Source organism: Marmota flaviventris, chromosome 13 (assembly GCF_047511675.1).
Source record: "Marmota flaviventris isolate mMarFla1 chromosome 13, mMarFla1.hap1, whole genome shotgun sequence".
NCBI classification, from domain to species: Eukaryota; Metazoa; Chordata; class Mammalia; order Rodentia; family Sciuridae; genus Marmota; species Marmota flaviventris.
In genome coordinates, this window is record NC_092510.1 from 104,163,933 (window position 1) to 104,187,368 (window position 23,436).

Below are 23,436 nucleotides of genomic sequence, written 5' to 3' on the forward strand. Positions count from 1 at the left end.
TGTTCCTTTATGACAATGTCTGCTGGCCCATAAGGTAGGAAAAGAGAATAAATTAAATAAAAGAGTGAAATCAAAGAAATAATACAGATAAGAGCAGAAATTAACCAAAATCCAAACACACAATAAAGATGTCAACAAAACCAGAAGTGAGTGCTTAGAAAGGACAATCAGTGGGAGATGAGGGGGAAAGGGAGATGAGGGAGGGAAGCAATGCCATCAGGAAGAGGTGCATCCCACAGGTGCTGTGGTTGAGGAGAAGCGACTGGGCAGCTTCACAGTGGGAAAACTCAGATAAAGGGGGCCCGACCCAAGAAAAGCATCACCTACAAAACCCAAAAGTAAAATAGAGAATCTGAAAAGTACTGTAAATATTAAAGAAATGGGATATTTAACTTGTAAATACCCACAGAGAAAATTTCATGTTCAGCAGGACACATGCCTGTAACCCCAGCAACTCAGGAGGCTGAGGCAGAGCACTGCAAGTTAGAGGCTAGTCTGGGAAACTTAGTGGGATCCTTTCTCAAATTAAAATCAAAAGGGCTGGGGTATAGCTCAGTGGTAGAGTGCCCCTGGGTTCAATCCCTAGGACTACAACCAATCAAATAAATAAATTTCATATTTCATATCTAAATGGTTATACTAGTAAATTTTACTATACATATAAGGAAGAAAGAATGCAAATTTTACATCAAACTTTTCAGAGAGCAGGAAAAGAGCCCTTCCTTCTGTGACCTGGGAAGGCAGCAAAGCATGTGGTACTGAGGGAAGCCTGCTCCTCCCAGCGCTGCAGATGCAGAGGGACTTGCCCTGCAGATTGAGCCTGGCACAGCCAGACCCACCCACTGCAGGGACTTGGGTTTGGCTTTTATTTGTGATTCATACTTTAATAGGACAGAGAGGAAGACACAATCACCTCACCAGACCCTGGGTGCCACCATTTGTGACAAAAACTGAGAGCAGAGGGGTTTCCTTGGATTCAGCAAGACCGCCACGGTCTACAGCCAGGATCATGCCAAGTGACAACCAAGCACACCCCAAGGCTAGCACAGACGCTCCCAGGTCCATCAGTCCTGCACTGGAGGCTCTGGCCAGGGCAGAAGGAAAGGGGAGGAATCTGAGCACGTGTACATGGCTGGAGAGGAGGAGGACCAGTGCTCATTCCCAGATAACAATTGCAGGCACAGAATCCAAAAACTTCCACAAAAAAGCTCCCAGAACAAGGGAGTCGAGCAGCTGTGAAGTGCAAGTCCAGCCTAGCTGCATCCTGTATGCTGAAATGACCAGTCTGAAAGCAGAATCCAAAAAACACACTTAGAGTAGTTCTAAAGAAAAGTTAGCAGTGCACTTACCCAGTGACAGCCTGGCCTCCACACTGAGGCCTGGGTGAGGGAGGCGTGCCTGCCAGCGGGAGTCCACCCTGCACAGCTGCCTTTCTCCCCAGAGTGACCCACAGACTGGGTGCATCCCTATCCAAACCAGTCAAAATTGACCACAAAGCCATTTCACTAAGACTGCAGTGCTGCCACTGAGGACGAAACAGGCTCTGCAACAGCGCAGCCCCCACACAGGGCCCAGCAGGTGCCTCTCAGCGCCACAGGGAAGGGAGGTCCTGGCAGACAGCGTGTAGTAGAGACCAACTCCTGCCTCACACCACACACAGAAATTAATTTGAGGTAGATCAAAGGCCTACACGGACAATCTGGAATTGCAAATCTTTTAAAAGGAAAAACAGAATTCCTTTATGACCCTAGGATAAGCAAAACCTCTCAGAATACCCAGAAGTAATAACCATAAAAAAACTGGAAAAAAAATCACAATTTATAAAAAATCATAAGCGGGGGTGGGTAGGAAAGAATGAAGGAACTTTGGATTGTGCAAGAGCAGGGGTGGGGATGGGAAGGACAGGTGAAATGAGATGGACATTATTACCCAATATACCTGTATGATTACTGTGTAGCTCTGTACCATGTACAGCCAGAGGAAGGAGAAGTTATGCTCCATTTGTGTACAATGTGTCAAAATGCATTCTGTTGTCATGTATAACTAATTAGAACAAATTTTTTAAATGAAATAGAAAAAAATTAGAAATAGTTCATTCGAAGATGTCATAAAGGAAATGAAAAGAAAGTCAAAAGCCAAGAGAAATATTAGCAATAAATATATCTGGTGACAGACTTGCAGTCAGAATATGTACAGAACTCATCCAACTCTATGATAAAGGAAGCCTGGTAGAACAGCCACAGAGCCTGGGCAAATACCTCACAAAATAGGATGCATGTGCTGGGCATGGGGGCCACACCTGTAGCCCCAGGACTCTGGAAGCTTTGGCAAGAGGGTTGCAAGTTCAAGGCCAGGCTTAGCCAAACCCTGTCTCAAAAATGAAAATAAAAGGGCTGAGGGCGCAGTTCAGTGGCAAAGCAAGCACCCCTAGGTTCAATCCCCAGAACCAAAAAATAAATAAAAAAGGACGCACACGCATATGGCCAACCAGCACACCAGCTTACAAAACGGAAGCTCCACATCCTGCCATCGGGAGATGCAAATGAGAACCACACAGAGACCACAGCACGCCCACTAGAGTGGCTACAACTGAAAGACTGACAATACCAATGGGTGGCAAGAATGTGGAAAACTGAACTCTCACACATAACTGGTAAGTGTAAAATGGCACAACTACCCTGTGGCCAGGTAACTCCATTCCCAGGCCTTTGCCTAAGAGACAAGAAAACATGTGCCCATGTAAAGAGTGTTATTATCCTTTTGCTCCTAAAAATCAAAAGCAAGAAACAACCTAAATGCCTACCAGAAGAAGGAGGGGTGAAAAAGGAGTGCTCGATGGAATAGTCCTTGGCTCACCACACCTGCAGCCGAGGACACAACCTTCACACAGCATGTCACGAGCACAGAGCCAGATATACCAGCTCATGGTGGGAGATGTAAACAGGCAAGCAGAGCCAGCGAGGAGCCTGCCATTGCTTGTCCCAGGGACAGCTGCACTAGGGAGTCAGGAAGACTAGGAAGAGAGATCACTCGGTGTTAGAGTTATTTTAGTGGAAAAATTAATTGGAATATAAAGATGGACAATATGGGAAAGAAAAGGTAAGAGAATTAGAGAATCCATCTAGGATGCCAATACTCGACCAGTAGGAGCTCCAAGAAAATGAAAAAGAAAGAGGTAAACACTATTTTAAAAAATAAAACATAAAACACTTTCCAGAGTTTTTTCTTGGGTGGGGGAGGATAATGGGATTAAACCCAGAGGTGCTCTACCACTGAGCTATAATCCCAGACTGTCCCCTAATCTTTTTGAGACAGGGTCTCACTCAGTCTCTGAAGCTGGCCTTATACTTGCAATTCTGTTGCCTTAGTCTCCTGACTAGCTGGGCATGACACCTGGCTGAATTTCCAAGTTTGAAAGAACCCAAAGGGCATCCAGTGTAATGGACAAAAAACAACCACATCAAGGCACATCCCATGTAGCTTCAGAATACCAAGGACCAAGAATGTCCTTCAGTGTTCCAGATTAAAACCCAGGCCTGTGAACAATAGCATGAAACTTCTCAACAGCAATATGCTACAAAGACAATGAAGCCCTGGGAAGTACTTACGGCCAAATCCTACCAAACTATCATGCAAGTATGAGTGTAGGATAAGGTGTCTTCTGAGAGGTAGGATCTTAACATGTTTGCCTCCTATGCATTCTCTAAGAGATCACCAAAAACAGGAGCATATCAAGACAGAGGAAGAAAGCACAACACAGGAAATGAGCCAAAGGCAGTTCCCAGGGCGACATCCCAACAGCTAGAGAGCAGCCAGCAGAGATGAGGGTGGCGACCCTAAACTGTGCGAGCAGAGGTGGCCTGTTCTGTCTGAGCCTACTAGTGGGTGCCAATGCTTCCAGCAGTGCCTGCAGGTGCACAGCTCACACCAGAAGCTGAGCAGATGCAGGTGCAACAAGGAAAGAGGAGTGATCCCAGAGTGCCCCATGAGAGCCATTTCACAATGAAACAGAAAGAGCTGGCTGAGCCACTGCAGGCTACACGGGGACCCTAATGGGACGAAGGGAGCAGAGCAGACAGATGAGGAGGACGCAGAATAAGAGTGCGCAGGAGGGCCAGGAAGCCAGTCATCTACAACAGCAGAAAGCAGACCATCAGTCCAAAAGGAAAGGAGACAAGCAGATGGTCACAGAGTGGGGTAAGTGGGTGTTTCTGGGAACTCTGGATTTGGTGCTAGAGAGGCTGTAAGATCTTTTTTTTTTTTGTCCTGTGCCTTACAGAACCTCATGGCTTCTAAGTGCATTCTTTTTTTAAAAAAAATTTTATTTTTTAGTTGCACTTGGACACAATACCTTAATTTTATTTATTTATTTATATGTGGTGTTGAGGATCAAACCCAGGGCCTCGCATGTGGTACGTGAGTGCTCTACCTCTGAGCCCCAGCCCCAGCCCCATAAGTGCATTTGTATTAAAATGCATTTTCATTGAGATGCTGCTGGCCTGACCTGCAAGCCAGGCCTGAGTCTGGGCCCATCTGCTCCACATGCCTGTTGTCCAGCCCTACAGAAAGGACACTGGCCTCTCCTGGGCCTGACAGTCATGGGTAATCACCCCTCTCCTCTAGCCCAGTCTCTTTGTCACTGGAGTGAGAGTGGGACAAGGGGCAAAGTCACCCCAGGATCCCTGAGATACAATGAACAAAGCACTATCACTTTGCCACAAGGTCAAGTACTGCCAGGAATCAGTACAAGGAGCTTGAGTAGGTGCCTCTGCTGAGTTCCTGGCTCAGAACTGGAATTGCAGGAGGCAGGCGGGTCTCCCAGCAGAACAATCCAAGCCTCCACTGCCCCCCCCCAGGGGGGGTAGGGGCAGCCAATGCCTGTGCAGTGCTGCCTTCCTTGGGGCTGGGGGTTTGGCACAATGTGGCACAGTGTGGCTCACTGTGCTCCTTCTGGTTCACCAGAAGAAGGCACCAGCCTGGTCTTACCCCATGATGCCCTGGCTCTACTTCTCTCACTTCAGGAGAAGGTGATAAGGGTCCAATGACCCAGAGTAGGAATGATTTGGGCTAAAAGTCCTTTAAGGAACCTTCAGCCCAAGAACTAAGGAACACTTCACTAGTTCACACATGGATCAGATCCTTACTTCACACTGTGTGTCAAGATAAAAGCAGCTCACCAGGAGCCTGAGGGGACGCTGGGGGAAGAAGACAATAGTTTTTGGAGGACAGGAGACCCAGGTGGCTAAAAGCAAGCAAAGGCTTCCAGGCAAAGACAATCAGAACGAGATACAACACTTCTCCTACTCTACCAGTAACAAGGAAATGGGCAGCTTTTCTGGGCCTGCTTGCAGGAGGTGCTTCATTGGGCAGACCACACCCCTGCCGACCACCTGGGTACTCTCCTGATGGCGGCACAGGCCACCGTGGTCTGCATCTCTTGTCAGTGGTGTGACACCACTGTCCTCCTGGGAGTCCAGCATAGCACCTGCAGGAATGATGGGCACCTGCATGCACAGGGGCAGCAGTACCTGGGCCAGGGACTCACCTCGCTCCCCCTCCTCCAAGCACCAAAGCAATAGCGTTGCCAGTCAGCACCCGTGCCAGGCGGGAGAAGTCCGAGTGCCGGTCTGGGGGTCGCTGGAAGACACGCTCGTACATCTCCATCTGAGAGGGTCAGCACAAGATAGGGGTTTGCGCTGGACGCCCAGTCATGACCCCCACACCTGACTGGTCTGGGCAGACTTCCTTCATTCCTCACCCAAAGTCGTCTCCTTTCCAGGTCATGGCCCCATCAGTACCTTGATGCCCAGGGGCCTCAGAGCCAGCCCAGGCTCACCCAGGGGTGAATGTTGGCAGAAGGCACATGGGTGATCATGAAGGCCCAGAATGGGCAGAGCTGGAGCTCCTTCAGGGGTATCTCCCACAGGCCCTTTTGGTAGAGAGTGCTCTCGGGTCCTGGGCAGGGGTGCAGTCATTAGAATGCTGTCCATTGAGCTTCAGGGGCCGAGTAGGCTGTGGTATATGGACAGCCTCCATACTCCTTTCAACCTGGCCCCTGAGCCCATCAAGCTGAGGATGGCCTGAGGAAGAGGTGTCTCAGGGTTTGTTGTCTGCTTCTGCCCAGGGCTGGGCAGGGCTGACCAGACCTTCAAGGCTTTTCGGAGCCTTGGCTGAATGTGAGACCCTCAGGTTCAGCCCTTGACTCCCTCAGGCCTAGCTTTTGGGTTAACTCGTACCCCCAGGCCCCTGATGGCCTCTCTGTGCTATACCTCCACCATGCTGGACTTCCCCATACCTGCACGGCACCATAAAATGGCCCAAGGATCCCAAGGTCAAGCAAACACCAACTCATAGCCAGAGTCCAGGAGCAAAGGAGACAAACCTCCTAACAGAGCCCACAGCTCAGCCTCCAGACAGCATGGAGAGAAAGCGGGTCTAGACATGCAAGCACTGTGCAAACAGGAGGTCAGGGGAGACGGTGTGCAGGGGCTCAGGAACTTAATGGCAGCCCACCAGGCCTCACCAGCTTGGGCAAGCTCCTCCTAGAGAAGACACGGCGTGGGCAGCAGAGGTGCAGGTGGCCGGAGCACCAGCTCCGCATGTTGAGCCACTCCACGGTGCGGGCTGGCCCTGGACCATCCTCCCTGTGCAGTAGGACCAGCTGCTTCTGGGCACGCACGGCTGTGCTTTCCAGCATCCGCTCCAGCTGGGGAGAGCAGGGCCCAGTCAGCCCACCCAGGCATGCCTGAGGACTGCGGGCAGGATGGAGCTGAGGGCGAGCACAGGGATGCCACCAACACCTGCACTGGAACCACCTGGCCGCTGTCCCACATAGGGCAGGAGGGCTTTAGGAAGGGTCCAAGAGTGGCTCCCTAACTCTGTGTAACACCTGGGCTGTGACATGGCCTGTCCTGGGGCTGCTGAAGCTCTGACCACAGGGCCTGCCTAACCATGCATGCTGAGTGGTCAGTGTGGCTGTGAGGAGCTGGGGGTGCAAAAGCAGGTGCCTCTTCTTTACACTGCCCCACGAGTGCGCACGGCGCCCTCTGCAGTGATGTGTTTGGCAGCACTCACCCTTCCCAGCGAGCATCGCTCCCTGCAGAAAGGGAACAAACATCAGAGAGGAGGAATTTTTAGCTGTCCCAGGATTATACGGGCCAGAAAGAAGCTTGAGATGAGCACAGAGCAGTGGAGCAGAGGGAGGAGGTGGTGACCTAACTCCAGGGGTGGAGAGGCTCTGCTTCATAACACAGCTGGAGCAGATGAACAGGCTGACAGTGCCTAGCATTGGGAAGGACCTGGAGCCTTGCAGACATGCACAAGGGAGACCTATGAAAGCAACCAGGGCAACAGACCAGTGACATCTGGGAAACCTGAAGATGTTCTTTGTGGTTAGCAGCTTACAGGCACCCTGAAGCACCCCGCACATGGCTGGTGGCTGTGAAATGACTCCACTGCCCACAGGCTGAGAATACATGTGCAGATGGTATGGTGCTCACCAACAAAAAAATAAAAGCCATAAAAATGAGTGGAACAACAGGGAAAAAGCGGGCTGGGGCTGTGGCTCAGAGGCAGAATACTTGCCTAGCATGCGTGAAGCACTGGGTTCAATCCTCAGCATCACATAAAAATTAACAAATAAAATAAAGTCATTTTGTTCATCTACAACTACAAAAAATAAATAAATAAATAAATAAATAAATAAAACATGGAAAAAGCTCATGGATCCCAAGTATTAAGGAAAAGATATCTCAGAATTATCTGAAACAGGGTACTCCTCCTACCAGATCTTAAGCCTGTGGAGGAGGGTTTTATACACATAGTATTAAGAATGTCAGGCTGACAGAGGCTCCAACTCTGCCAGGGCCACTTGGTCAGGGCTTTGTGTTAAAACCCCCAGAGGATGTGAACACAGTAAAATGTTTCTAAAGCATGGGTTGCAGATAACTGGGTCCTTTCCTAAGTTCTTGAAATGTCTCATTCAAAGGAAAATAGAAGGAGAGTTCTGAGAAGGAACCCCCTAAGTGCTCACCTCACCTACGGTGGGCTCCTGCTCGCCCAGGCCCACAATGAGGATGCAGTCTGCCTGCCGGATGCAGCGCTGGGTCCAGGGTGTGAGCGTGCAGTCTGCCTGGTAGAGTACGATCCGGTGGATGTCCTCCTGCTGCCCCAGCCAGCTGGACAGCCGGTACTCGTGGAGGCTGAGCCAGAGGCAGGCACTTAGCCTCTGGGGACAGCTCCAGAGATCCTTGGCCCCTCTGTTAGCATGACCCCTCCCAAATGCAGAGCCAGCCCTCACGCCCCCTCCCTGCCCAGCATTCCCAGCCTGTCCCTTCTTGATGAGAATGAGCTGAGCAGAGGCTGTAGCAGGGCAGTGAATGGGTGGGGTGCAGAACTGGCCATAGGATAAGGAAAGGCCTGGTCCCCTGGTAGGCCCAATGGTGCCCAGTAGTGTGGTTATGCAGGGAACACACTGGGGCATGGGGATGCAGGACACAGGAGTAGTAGGGTGCATGTCTGGATTGCCTGGATTGCTAAGAGGTGGAAGCAAAGGTCAGCAGCTGTCTCTATGTGGGCAAACAGATGCTGGGGGCTAACGCACCTGTCTAGAGCAGCTGAGCCAAGGCGCTGTTTAATGTTGTCACTGGTCAGCAGCAATACTGGACCTAAGAATACAATCACCAATCACAGAAATCTGTCCTGGCAGCCAACTCTGAGGGGACTGGAGTGTTTGCTCTCTGAGGTCAGAGCTCCTGAAAGGCACTGCAGCCTCTCCCACCTCACTGTGAAGAAGTGCAGGTAGAAGCTGCCATTTCCTCTCACCCAGAGGAGACCAGGGGCAGGCTCCCAAGATGGGCAGTTCCTCCATCCCCTGCTGACACGCACGAGTCGAATCTCTGCATCCTTACAACTGTCCTTGCACACACACACATATGCTGGGCAGACACAGCATGCCAGAGCACAGTTCCAGATCAGCAGTGCTGCTCGCTCACCCACACACAGACGCCATCTTCTCACATCTGTGTCTCTCAAGGTAGCACACTCTGGTTCAGGAGAAGAGCCCACAGAGCACACACTCACTCTGGAAGCTGACTCACTGCATTGTGGCAGCGATGAGGAGCACCTAGGCTAGGTGGAAAAGGACCCAGGAGCCTGATGCTGAGCAGGGAAAGCTGGAAGGACCTCACAGCATGTCCCTCTGATAGGGCACACTGAGCTATCATCATTCCAAACCAGCCTTCCTCCAAGTGAGCAATCAAGATCTAAGTAGTGAGAGTGCTATGCATACATAAATATGCGTCCACACGTTCTGAGACAGGCTAAGTTGCCCAGACGGCCCTGCAAGCGATCCTCCCACCTCAGCCTCTCCGTCGCTAGGATGAGAGACATGTGTGCAGCACCTGGCAGCTGTTTCATATTTTAACCTGCATGTGTTTTTTAGAGGAACACAGAGTAAGGTCCTTATAGCTGGGAGGGCCTCTGAGATATGGCTATCACTGCTCTGAGTTAATGTGTAGCAGTAGCCCCTCAGGTGGCTTAGGCAAGGGGCTGTGGGTCCTAGAGGGGCCGCAAGCCCTGGCTTGCAGGTTGGAGCCAGGAGCCCCAGTCAGGAGCCACAGTGGAACATCTCCTTGCCATCCCTACCAGGGTGCCAGAGTGCCATGGGGTGGTATTTTCTCAACCTGGATGGTAGTGCCAGGTAGGACCATACATCTTGGTGCCAGGAGGCCTCTCGGTACAAGACAGACAGGTTGTGTCTGGCTGTAGGGACAGAGGTGCAGTCCACAAGGACTCAGGCCAGGCCCCACCTGCCCTTGTGTATTTCCATTGTGGGTGGAGCCCCCACAGGCAGTGCTTTAGGCTCTCACAGCAGAGGCCTAAAGCACTGTAGCACCTGCTGACCTAGACTGTGCTGACTAAGCCATTCCTGAGAGGGGCCGGTGACGCCCTGATCTGTTCAGATGGAGCCAGGGTTCTCTCTCCTGGAGAGCAAAGTGTGGCCGTGTCCCTGCAGGGGGAGGCAGGCCCTGGCCTCTTGGAGTTCAGTCTTGTGAAAAGCAGAGGCTTGCCAGCACCACGGTCTCCAGAGCCGTGCAGTGCCTGAAGCTGGAGCCGGCAGGCCTCTGCTCAAGTCTGCTCTGGCCTAGAGAGCACTGCCAGCTGGCTTACTTGCCCATCAGCCAGAGGAAAGGAAATGACATCCCAGCAGAAGAAGAAAGCACCTCTCGGACTGAAGTTTTAAAGCAGGAACACCCAGGAAGCACGTGCCCCAAAGGTGGCCACACCACTTCAGTGAAAGGTGACACAGCCAGCAGGGCTGCGTGAGGGTTCCGATTCAGCCCAACACTGCAGGACAGTTCTCCAAGTGGCCTGGACCTCCCCAGTTCTCCTCTTCCTCACTGGGGTTCTCAAGAATTCAGAGGGCATGGTAGGGGAGCAGCATCCTAAGACAGCTAGGGACATGTTAGAACAGCTGGGCTCTGTTTCTGTCCCTATAAACAGGATGTCCTCCAACGATCTAGCCCAGTGAGTAGTCCTGTCTCCTGGGGTATGAGACCCCAGGTAGGTGGCTTTCCAGGGTCCTAAGCAGTTCTCAGCCTTGGGACCAGCTCACAATGAATGCTAGACTTCTGTTATCCCTGTTTCTACCTGCAAGTATAAACCAGCATGTGTGAGGGTCCCACCTCAGCCAACTCAGACCAGCTCGCAACCAGGGTGCAGGCAGCCTCTTTGCCATTGTCCCTAATGGAAACAGGAGTCTTACTTCTGCCTAATGCATAACCAAAACAAACCCCAGGCATATCGTAAACTTAAAAATAAAGGCTAAACAATGGAGTTTTTGGAGTATCTCATGATTTGAGGGCAGAATGACATTTCTTCAATAGAACACAAAAAGAAGTAACTATTTAGGAAAAAACTGGTCTGAATTAGAATTAAGAATTTCTGTTTGGGGCTGGCATGTGGCTCAAGTGGTAGTGCGCTCGCCTGGCATGCGTGCGGCCCGGGTTCGATCCTCAGCACCACATACAAACAAAGATGTTGTGTCTGCCAAAAACTAAAAAATAAATAAATAAATATTAAAAAAAAAAAAAAGAATTTCTGTTTGTAGGGATTGGGGTTGTAGCTTAGTGGTACATCACTTGCCTGGCATGTGTGAGGCACTGGGTTCAATTCTCAGCATCACATATAAACAAATAAAATAAAGGTCCATTGACAACTAAGAAAAATAAAAATAAAAAATTTCTGTTTATCAAAAGACACAATTGAAAGACTAAAAAGCAAGCCACACCTAGAAATAGACCCATGTAAATACAGTCAACAGATCTCTGACAAAATATCAAAGCCTGCACAGTGAGAACAGATGTGGTGCTGCAGCAGCAGCATGTGCAGGCACGGACCTCCCGCCCTTTCAGAAAGGAATGGAGGCAGACCACAGAGCCAACGTCCAACACAGCACTCAAGGTATAACCCATGAAGTCAGTAACAACAGCTGCAATTCCATAATGTAAAACTTCTGCTCTGCAAGGGTCAGAAAAGAGAATGAAAAGGAAAGACACAGATGGAAGAAAACATCTGCAAAGACATATCTAATAAAGGACTGTTATCTAAAATACACGAGGATGTCTTACATCTCAATAATATGAAAATAGCTCTCTCACTCAAGATGGCCCACATTCCCACATTACCCTTGAATGTGTATTCCTTGCTTTCCCAAGTAAATTTATGTGCCTTTACTAAGAAAGAAAACAACCAAATTAGCTAGGCGCAGTGGCACACACCTGTAATCCCATTGTCTTGGGAGGCTGAGACAGGAGGATCGCAAGTACAAAGCCAGCCTCAGCAAAAGTGAGGTGCTAAGCAACTCAGTGAGACCCTGTCTCTAAATAAAATACAAAATAGGGCTGGGGATGTGGCTCAGTGGTTGAGTGCCCTGGAGTTCAATCCCTGGTAACAAAAGAAAACAACCAAATTAGAAAATGGGCCAGAGATGAGAAAGATACCTAACCTAGTGAATGTCAAAGTTTGGGCGTCCCCTAAAAGCTGCTGTGCTTATGCAGGAATGTTCACAGGTGAAACAACTGAGGCTGTGACAGCTGTAACCTCATCACCCCTCCTAGCGTGAGTGGATTGACTGGGTGGGGTCTGGGCCGATGGGGTGTGTCCTAGAAGGATGTAGCCTCCCTGCAGCCCCCAGCCCCTGGCCCTTTCCCTCACCCACCCCCTGTAGCCTGGCTGCCACAAGCTGAACAGCTTTCCTTCACCACCACATCCTTCCACCTTCTCACCTTGGGCCCAGAGCAGTGGAGTCAGCCATCTATGGACTGAGACCTCTGAAACATGAGTCAAAATAAACTTTTCCTCTTCTAAGTCGTTCTTGTTGGCTCTCTTGGTCACAATGAAGCAAAACCTGACTAACACACCAAGTAGAACTACAGATGAAAAGTAAGCACATGAAAAACACCAATGTGGTGTGTCAGAGAGAAATGCAGGGACACAACCAGAGTGGCCCAGAACTAACCCTGGCACTCCACGTGCTGGCGCAGACCTGCACTCTCTGCAGGGGGGATGCAAAGTAGCACAGCTACTCAGAAAAGACAGTTGGTTCTGCTTACAAAACAATGATCCAGCAGTCACACTCCTCAGTATTTACACCAAGGAGCTGAGAACATGCCCACACCAACCCTGTGCATGGGTGTCTACGGCAGCTTTATCATAGTTGCAAAACCTAGAAGCAGCCGAGCTGCCCTTGAGGAGGTGAATGCATAAACAGGCAGTGGGACACCGATCACACCGAAGAGACATGAACTATCAGGCCATCAAGACATAAGGCAACATAAATGCATACCACTAGCCAAAAGGTGCCAAGAGGGTCACATGTGACCCACCTAAGAGGCGACACTGGGTGGACAGTGGAAAGACGATTGGCTGCCAGGCCTTTGGGTAGGACGAATGAGTAGGCAAAGCACAGAGGGTGCATGGGGCAGTGAGCCCATCCCGAGGACACAGACACAACAATGGGGGCACACAGGATCCACCAAGTGCAAGCCCTGTGTGGGCCATGTGCTCCGGACAGTGGTCACGTGACAAGATCCAAGTCTATGGGGGTGCTGAAAGTGGGGCAGGCTGTGCCTTCCTCTTGATTTTGCTGTGAACCTAAAACTCATACAAAAACCAAACTCTATTTAAAAGGGGTAGGAGTTCCATCCCCCATTCCACAGCCTCAATTAGAAAATAAGCAAAAGGGACTGGGGTGCTGCTCAGTGGCAGTGTTTGCCTAACACAGCAGAACCCTGGGCTCCACCCCCGGATCTGGGAAAGAAAGTAGAGAGAGGGAGGAAAGAGCAAGTAAGAAGAAAAGATGAACAGACACCTCACCAGAGAGGACACAGAGACAGCAAATAAGCACATAGAAAGTACTCAGCATCACTACCTGCCAGGGAGAAGCCACGCGCCTGGGAGAAGGGCTGAGACGAGCAGCAGGGCAACCTCAAGGCTAGCAAAGATGCAGGTTCCTGTCCCTGCTGATGGGATGCAGGACGGCGCAGCCATCTGGGCACACAATGGAACATACTCAGGGTACCCCTCACGCTCCTGGGCATTTATCCTGCAGAAAGGAAAGCTCACCTGCACACGCAAGCTGTTAGCAAGTGGTCCCAGTAGCTTTATTCAAAATACCCCTGAACTGGACACATCACCGCACAGCCTTCTGTGGAATGGCTAAAGAAACTGGAGCATCCACACAATGGACAGTTCTCACAAGAGAAAGAAAGCTGATCTCAAAGGCCACATGCTGAAGAGTTCCATTTTTATAACAAAACTTCAGAAAGGGAGGGCAGGGGAGGCCAGTGAGCAAGGTGACCAGAGAATGGGGGCAGCCCAAAGGGTCTCCTCAGTGACCAGCAGACTGGCACTGCTGCAGCACTCTGCAGAGACACGAATCCGACCATGGAGCTCACGAACGCCAGCCTCCTGGCCCTGGAGAGGCTCAGGTGCTGAGTGAGGCCGTGAGCCGAGGTGGGGCCTTTGGGAGACGAAGGGATCTCAAGGCCTCCGAGCCCACAGGAGATGAGCACCGTGATGGGCTCACAATCCATGAGCTTGGGGAAGAGCTTTGCTGTAGCGTGAGCTCTCCTCTGCTTTCTGGCCACCGCGGGGTGAGCGCTCTGCTCTCATGTGCTCCCTGACACGACCTTCTTTCTGCCTCACCACAGGCCCAGAAACAAAAGAGCCAGTGATCATGCGCTGAGACCTCTATATCATGAACCAAAATAAATCTTTACTCTTTTAAGTTAATTTTATCAGGTATTTTTCTCAGAGCGACAGAAACATAACTATGCCATTATGTATGGTGTTACCACTGGGGGACGTTGGCAACAAGTATGTGGGATCTTACCGTGCCATTTTGCCATTTCTTGTGAATCTATAATGATTGTAAAATAAAAGCTTTTTTAAAAAAGGAATGTGCTTTCCCGAAGCAACACATTCCATGTGCAAACTGAAGACAGTCTAGCTGCATTCTGAGCAACCTGATCAATCTACTGGAAATGACAGGACTTCCTACACACATCCACAACACTGGTGAGGCAGAAATCAAGACTATAAGACAAGGCAGTTCTTGTTTATGTGTTTAAATTCTTCATTTTGAAAAAATAAGAATAATTTTTAAAAGTTCACTTTGAGAATAACTTTTAGATATTAGATATTTAAAGTGGCATCCTATAGATGTTTCTGCTGGCATTTACTTAATGTGTTCTATAATTAAAGTCTGTACCAGGCAGACAGCATTTCTGCACAGTATTGAAATAGATACAATGTAGTCACAATATATTATTTTATGGTAATCAAACAATCCTGATGGGGTTTATTATTATATCTTCTTGCAGAAACAACCCTGTAACTTTCAGTTTAATCCCACCACAGATAATTGACTTTGTATCATTGTGGTCACCACGATCACATAAAAACTTAGAAGAAGCCAAGCATCATGGTCACTCCTGTAACCCCAGTGACCTGGGAGACACAGGCTCCAGGACTGCAAGCCTGAGGCCAGTGTCAGCAACTTAATTGAGTCCCTGTCTCAAAAAATAAAAAGGCTTGGGCACGGCTCCATGGTAGAAACTTGGCTAGCATGGCAAGGCCCTGGGTTCCATCCCCAGCACCAAAAACCAAACAAACAAAAAACAGTGCCAAGGAGAACACAACAACATGGAGTACCTTATAAATCTGGAAATTTCCAGGAGTTCTTGGAAATTTGCATTCTCCCTCTCTTGAGTCCCCAAATTCACCAGCTGTTAGGAATTTGCCTGTTTCTGAAGGACAATGGTCCCTGGATTCCATCCCAGGTATGACAGACCCCCAGTGCTGGCTGAAGAGTGGTAGATTTGTCCTGAGCAGCCAAGCTACCTGAGCCCAATCAAGGGCGTTTTCCACAGTCAGTCAGCTCCCTGCCACCCACCACAGTGTCTCCTCCCAGAGATGGGGGGTTGTGGGGGACAAGGAAGGCATCCTGGGGTCTGTGCTGAGGACTTCCATGGCATCCTACTGTCACATGCTCCTGTACCACTGTGCCTGCCCCGACCTGGGGAGCTGAGTCTTCAATGAAGGTCCCCTTGAGGCAGAGCCCTCCCCAGCTTGAGGTGGACCCCTCTCTCTGTATAAGCTTACCAATGGCACTGAGGGCATGCTGGAGCTCCAGTGCAAAGGTGGTAAGTGGCACGTCCTCAGACACGGGCATCGCAGCCACGGTGGACAGGTTGCCAGCTGGGCTACCTATGTCCCACTTGCTGCCTGTTGTGTGGAGCCCAAGCTGGTGGCCTGTGGAGCAGAGTGCAGCGTCAGCCTAGGAGGCCACAGCTGGGACAGCCTTAGTGTCTCCAAACGACACAGGCACCAGCCAGGACCAGGGTCTGCTCTGGGTCTTCCCAAGGACGATCAGCCCCTGGTTCAACACAAGGACTGATGTACTCCTGGCACTGGCTGAGGAAGGAGCCCACCCTGACCTCAAGGCTTGGAGATTCCGGGAGCAGTAGGCTTTAGAAAAGAATAAACTCAGGCAGGTGTCCTGTTCTGCCAGAACAGGGGATTCAGCCTTTAGACGGGCTCCTGCTGGAACGTTCCACCCCTCACTCTAGAAGCAGCATGAGCCTGGAAGGTTAGCAGGCATGTTACCTTTCATCTGCACATAATTTCCAGAACCCCTACCTACCTGCTCTGCACCCTGTCATGCCCTCTTCCATGGCTCATCTCTCTCCTGACTCCACCAACACCTCCAGAATGTGCTCTTCTCTGACTGGCCCCTCAGCAGTACCACCCAGTTGGCCACAGTGCTTTCCCACTGCATGAAGGAAGGGGTGCTGTGCAGACTGTGAAGGCTCAATCCTCTGCCTGTTTCTGCTGTGAGGCTGCAAAGCCCAGAGCCATGTTCCCAGCAGCTCACAGGCGGCACCCAGCTTCTGCCAAGGAGCCATGCTCAGCAATGCTCAAGGTATGGAGGGTCGTCCACTCTCAGGCCACAGGGAGAGATGAGCATTCCGGGGAGGGAGCCCAGTGCTGGGCAGTGTCAGCCACAGAGTTTGCTGGCCCCTGGGAAGAGACCCAAGCCCTGGAGCAGGCATGTTAATCAGCTGTCCAGCAGGGCACCCTCCCAGAGCACATACTAGAGGGCCCTGTAAGAAAGGATGGGAGACCCCAGCAGCGTGGGCTGCATCTGCTCCTCGCCTACAGGGCTCTGTCCTCAGACGGGTGTGTTATAAGCCTATACAACTTTAGTGATAAACTGTGCAACAGTGGACAAGAAAGTGAAGCAAAGCAAGGCTTGTCACACGTTTTCCTCTTGGATCTGCTCCTCCCGGTGGACCCAGCCTCATCCACACCTGCCATCTGACCATAGAGCTCAGCCTGACTTCTCCATGTACCTACAGGTCCAGCTCCTACCACAAAAACCCAGGCCCGGGAGGCCCCTCTGTGCAGCAGGTCTTGGGTACCTGATGGTCTCCCTCTGAGGCCACACTCCCCACTGTGATGTCCCACCCTGTGAGGTTGTATCCTACCCACCTCCACCCCTCAGCTCAGTAGGCAGGTCCCCCAGACAGCTGGCCATGACACACAGCCCCCACAAGGAGGCACTGGGTACTGAGACTATCCTAGAGTCTACACTGATGCTTCCAAATGCCAAGTGGACAGTCTGCCATCCTCAGGATAAAAGAGATACCTGATAAGTGATTTTAAACATCCACAGCCCCCTGCCAGAAGTACCACTGAGCAGAAATGGAGAAGAGCCTCCACCCCAGGCTGGACCTTGCTCTCGGTCTGGTCTCACAGAATCATTCGACATCAGCATTTCTCAGGGAAGCCCTTCCTTTCCTCCTTCCCAGGAACCTCAGATATCAGAACCCCCCCCCCCCATTTTTGTATAGAACTGAAGGGGGCTCCAACATTAGCTTTGTGAAGCAGTTTCTTAGTCTTTAAGCAAGGTACTTGTCAAGTTCTGGCTCTGGCCCAAAGGGAGGTAAAACAGGCACACACTACCTGGCTGTCACAAGTGACCTGGCCACCTCCTGAGAGACTGGTCAACACTCAGCACCAGCAAACATCTGGTCCCAGCAGCTCACCACAGCCAACCCTGCCCTGAACCAAAGGTGGGAAAGGTAGAGAGGAACTCTTCAGACTGGCGTGTATAGGCCTGGCCATGCAGGCACCAGCTGCAGTCCTCCAGAGGCACTGAGAGCTTAGATGGTGCACATGGCTAGCAGCTTTTATGCTGGTTCTGTGAGCACAGGACAGGGCAGACAGAGCAGCACTGCAAGGCCTTGGGGTTGGCTAACATCAGACCACAATCCAGAAAAGTGGGCCAGGACATGAGCTGCAGGCGCACAGTGTCGTCTGCTGAAATACAAGGTTTAAATGGGAACAAAGCACTCAAAACCCAGCAGGGCATGGTCCAGATCACCAGGTGTACCAAGAGCAAGGAAAACCTGGACTAGAATAAGAAAAGTGCACCAGCAGACAAAATAGCCACGTGTCTCAGACGCTGGAATCATGTGACAGGGACAAGAAGGCAGCTAGACCAGTGATCACCAGCACTCCACAAACAGACCGAAACCAGAGCCCTCCCACAGCCTCCAGCAGGGCAAGGAGACAGAGGAAAGAAGAAGGGACCCAGGGCAGACCAAAAGAACATTCTGCCAGACATCAAAGAGAGAGACCCAGGGGGTAATGACAAAAGCTCTGGCCTGGAAGTCCTTATGCTTTCAGAAGAAGAGAAAGATTCAAGGTTGAAAAAAGGTTTTAAGAAATAAAGGCTAAAACCTTCCTAAATTTAGCATAAGTAAAAACCTACTAACTTAAGATGTGATAACCCCAACAGGATACACCCAAAGATATTCACGCCTAGACAGTTCAAAATCCAATTTACAAAAATTAAAGGCAAAAAAAAAATTCTTGAACATGGATAGAAAGAATTAACACCTTACCTATTTGGGAACAATTTAAAGCCAGGTTGAGTGAGAACTAGAAAGTCTGGTGGTCCATTTTCAGAACACAGCATTTGGCTCCAATGTAAAATGGCTGGGGGTGAAGGACAGGGGTGGTGGGAGGGCAGGATGGACATTACAGGCAGGTAACATGGAGGGTAAAGATTCCCAGCCCCTTGACAGACAGCTGAGGGAGGGGCCCCCGACCAACAGAAATAACTGCATACGTGCCAAAATGCACTCCACCCAAGGGGACTCCCCTGCCATAAGAGAGCAGAGGGAGGTGGGGACATTTCTTTAAACAGCCCAATAGGAGACAGTAAAACCTAGGTGACGACACTAGGAAGAGTGTGCACCCCACAGCACTTAGCCAATGAGGAACCGGGGGGGAACTTGCACTCTCTGGGATAAAGTGCTGGTTTTAAGTGTGTACCTGCTCCCCAGATACCCGATCTCACAAGACCATCAGTAAAGCCTGGCCTTTTGCTGTTCCTGTGTTCTGGAGTCCATGCTTTGGGCTTGGACAGGTGACCATGTTTCTCACAGTGTGGCTTATTTACAATGTTGGGGTGAGAAGTGTTTCAGATTTGGGACTTATTCAGGTTTGGGGACATTTGATGGACTACCGGTTAAGCACCCCTGATCTGAAAATCCAAAATATTCTAGAATTAGAGATCTTTTTAATGCTTCTTTAATTCTGAGTGTCATCACTCAAAGGACATGAGACAAAGTTTTTAAAGTGCTGAGTCACAGGGACCATCAAATCAGAATGCTACATCTAGCTAAACACCCCTTGAGATGAAGGTGAGGTAAGACAGCTACACATGGATGGAAACAAAGAAAAGTCCTGACCATTCACTTGCTCCAAAATAACTGCTAAGAGAGGCCCTTCCACAGGGGGAACTGCCCCTACAGACCCCCACCAGGGTGCAGGAGAGTAGCCAAGTATCACACACTGTTCCCTTTAGATTCAAAATGAGGTTTGATGAGTGAAAGCAAAAGTGAGCACGGGTTGAAGGGCTCTCGATGATGTAGAGGTAGTAAGACAACATAGTGTAACAGGAAAGTTAATGTGATCCAGACAGGGATGAGGTGCTCTGATTACACTTGGTGGAACAATGCTGGTAGTAATAGACAAGTCAACAGTGAGGTGAACATAGGTATTGTGATGCCCAGAGTGACCACTGAAACTATCATTGAAGAGCCAGGGACAAGTAAAAACTGGATGCTTAAAAGGGCCACGCTGGGTGTGATGGCACATGCCTGTGATCCTAGTGACTCAGGAGGCTAAAGCAGGAAACATGCCAGCTGAAGTCCAGCCTGCCAAATCAGTGAGATCATGTCTCAAAAAAAATTAATCAATCAGATTTAAACTAAAGGTGGGGTGCCAGGAGCTGCCACATAGGAAATGAGCGCCCGTTAGTCCTGAGTGATGAGAGTGTGGAGATATGGCCAGCCAGCCCTGGGCTGTGTGGGTGTGAACTGTAGGCACTGAGTGTACAGGGTGGAGGAACTGACATGGTCCCTGTTTTGGGGAAGGCCTCTCTCTGGTCTCTTCACTCACCCTACCATGATCTCCACACAGCTCATGAGATGGGTGTGGCCTCCCTAGATGTCAGTCAACCTGCTGACAGCAGACATCAGGAAGCTAGACTCAACCCCCTTGAAACCTGACCTCTTGCCTCATTTGAATGGCTTCTTCCCAATAAAAGGGTACGCGTGCTCTCTCTCTCTCTCTCTCTCTAAGGACCCCTATGGTCAGAGAGCCATCACAGGACCCAAAGAAAAAGTTATTTATCTGTCTCTGTGTGATTATTTTGTGCAGCCCAGTTCACCTGGAATGACCCTGAGTGTTTTAGTCATGGAATGCAACGCAACAGTGAGGGATGGGGGGAATAGGAAAATTTACAAAATGGGAAAAATAAATACTGATAAAATAATTACATTAGCTATAAATGGTCAAAACACACAAACCAAAAGGTGAAGACCATAAGAAGGGATGACAAGAACAGGATCCAATGATATGCTCCCTATGAGAAACTGACTTCAAACAGATTGGTCCCTCCCCAGCTGAACATGCCTTATGCCTCCCACATTCAGTCAAATGGAACCTCGGAGTGTGACTTTATTGGAAACAGAGCTTTAGAGATGTGATCAGATGAGGGTGAGGTCAGCCTGAAGTGGACCACACCATCACTCTTGCTGCCTCTGTGCAACATACCTTTCCACTGGCTTATCCCTTTCATACACACAGTACTGTGCACAAGCCACAGCAGTGGTTCAAGACATAATCTCTGCCATCATGCAGCTCATGGGACAGTGCAGGCAGAGCCCACGGACAAGCCAGCTAGGAAAACTGGTGGAGAAGGAGGACTGAGAACAGCAGGCATTGATGGGGAGGTCAGGAGGTTGTGCTGAGCATTGGGCTCAGGAATGCAGAGGGGTGTGCTCCAGGCAGGGGGCAGGGAGGTGAGGGCAGGCAGGTGAGGACCATGTGCCTGGTGTGCACAGAAGAGGGAGAAGCCCTGAGGCAAGTCTGTTGACCAAAGAAGAGCTAAAGGGCAACACCCCAGTTCTCAATGTCTAGAGTCCAGGGAAAGGGAACAGCCCCAGAAACTAAAGCCAACAGTGGCTCCTCAAAAAAGCACATGCTCAGAGATAGGAGAGGAAAATAAGCTGGAGTCCTTTCACCATCTTTCCACGCTTGGCATAGGACAGAAAGCAGCCTCCAACTAGCCCACTCCCTGGAGCTTCACCCTGTTTCCTTTTTTTAATGGGCTAACAAAAATAGGAGGAAGGTACATCCCAATTCTTTCCACACACAGTGGAGCTTCCCTCACTGCTGCCCACATTGAAACATATTTCAGCAAAATTTTCTGTCACTGCCAAAGCCTAAGCACACTAACTCTACCCACCCTCTTCAGTCACACTGGTGGGAGCTCTGCAGCCTTCCTGGAGGTTTGGGCAGCCCTGCAGTCTGTGTGGTCCAGTGTGGGACTGTGTTTGGTGAGTGGGCTCTGTAGGGGCCTAAGGCTGCACAGGGCTGGGCTCTGAGGCAGGGAGGGGCTGTGCCCAGAGTGGGTAGGGAAGCAGGAAGGGCCCTTGAGGCAGGTCTCTAACACCACTGTGTGGGGCACACCCACCTGTCACAGATCCCTGCTGGAGGTTTCCCAGGATCTTCTCTCCCAAGAGATGAATCAACCGAGTCACCACCTAGGGGCACAGAAAGATGAGAAACCTCAAACAACATATTTTTAACAGTGAAAGCTGGCAACTAAAGACTGCACAGTGATGCTCGAATCAGGCCTCAGGCCCTTTCGAAAACTGTCACAGACTGGAAATCACCGTCAACCAGGGATGACCAGTGGCTCCCTTCTGCAGACCATTATCCTTCTAGTTGCCAGAGAAGCAGTTCACTCTGAGGACAGCCCTGGGAGCCAGGGGCAGCAGGTGAAAGAGGCATATCCCCTGTGATCCCAAGCCTGCTCTAGAACAGGCAGACACCCCAAGGCAGCTGCCCTGATCTCAGGGCAGGATGAGGATCGACTGCCAGGGCCTCCTGAACTGCAGGCTCATCTTGGTCAGGTGCAATCTGCTCCTGCATGGACGTCCCACTCCAGGGGGACAGATGGGGATGTGGACTGATATATGATGATGCCCAGTAATTACTACATTTTAGACACGATAGTTATTTGGGGTTATATTAATATTAACATTTTTAATGTTGTAGACTAGTGTATTTAAGGACTGAATGTCAAAATATCTACAACTTTTCTGTAAGAATTAATTTTAAATTGACAAATGAAAATTATCACAATATATCATTTATTTATTTATTTATTGGTGCTGGGGATTGAACCCACAAACGCTCTACTGCTGAGTTACACCCCAGTCCTTTTTCTTTTGAGACAGAGTTTTGCTAAATTGCCAAGGCTGGGCTTGAATTTTCGATCCTTCTGCCTAGACCTCCAGAGCACTGGAATTTCAGGATTCCTATTATGGAGACAGGGGCAAAGGTCAGGCAGTCTGTGTAGGTAGTGAATGATAGGGATTAAGAGGGTGAGGACCATGTAGGTAATGAATGATGGGGGTCAAGAGGGTTATCAGAACAATGGGTTGCTCAGGGTTACCCTCCTTGACTGTGCTCCTCACCACTCTGGGCTGCTAACAATTAACCTCTGCGCTCCTGCTCCCCGTCATGTGTAGGGGAAGAAGAGAAGACAGTGATTAAAGGTGGGGGATTCTAGGGCCTATAAGAAAGCAAGTAGCACCCCCTCCAGACTCTCACTCTCCGGAGGAGTCCATCTCTAGTGTCTACCACTTTCTTAAATAAAACTTGCTCTCTACCCTGGTCTCTCCCCAATTCCAGCAGCCACAAGAAACACACACTCCTGGATGGTTTGGAAGCCAGTCCCAAGCAAAGCATTTCATGATACACAAACATTAATAACTGAATATGGTTCTCTAAAACATAAGAGCCTTTAAAAACAACCATAATTGTCACAATTAAAAATTGTCACAACAATAATTCAAAGTGAAAGCTGATTTTAAAAAAGATTATTTATTTCTTTTTTTTTTTTTTTTTTTGGTGCTGGGGATTGATCCCAGGGACTTGTGCATGCGAGGCAAGCACTCTGCCAACTGAGCTATATCTCCAGACCTTAAAAAAGATTATTTCTGTATCAAGTGACAAAGGCTCAAAACAGGCCAATAAGTCTGTGAACGGGTACCAGCATCTTCAGTTACTGGGAGATGCGAATCCATACCACAGTGAACACCCACTTTCCGCCCACATTGTGCTGGTGTGGCATGGACAGCAAGGCTCGGGCCCCACCACACAGGCTGCAAAGCACACAGCAGCAGTGGAGAGCTGTCTGCAGTTCCCCAACACACACCTCCACTGTGACCCAGCAGTTCCTCAAGAGAAAGAGAGCATTGTCCCCACTGACTCTCACCACCACTG

The 23,436-nt window shown here is 50.0% G+C and overlaps 1 protein-coding gene across 14 annotated transcripts in view; it reads right to left on the reverse strand.

Moving 5' to 3' along the window:
- Positions 1-23,436, reverse strand: part of Pnpla7 (patatin like domain 7, lysophospholipase) — a 69,316-nt gene that overhangs the window by 7,921 nt on the left and 37,959 nt on the right. For 9 of the 14 annotated variants that reach the window (XM_034636094.2, XM_027940985.3, XM_034636089.2 and 6 more), the window contains 8 exons: positions 21,617-21,686; positions 15,667-15,816; positions 8,603-8,666; positions 8,038-8,201; positions 7,075-7,096; positions 6,524-6,706; positions 5,799-5,955; positions 5,546-5,664 (listed from right to left, as the gene is read on the reverse strand). In XM_034636094.2, the coding sequence (XP_034491985.2) occupies positions 5,546-5,664; positions 5,799-5,955; positions 6,524-6,706; positions 7,075-7,096; positions 8,038-8,201; positions 8,603-8,666; positions 15,667-15,816; positions 21,617-21,686 (929 nt within the window). Of the gene's footprint in view, positions 1-5,545; positions 5,665-5,798; positions 5,956-6,523; positions 6,707-7,074; positions 7,097-8,032; positions 8,202-8,602; positions 8,667-15,666; positions 15,817-21,616; positions 21,687-23,436 lie in introns of all 14 variants that reach the window. The other 5 variants (XM_027940990.3, XM_027941032.3, XM_027941013.3 and 2 more) reach the window with 2 other exon arrangements.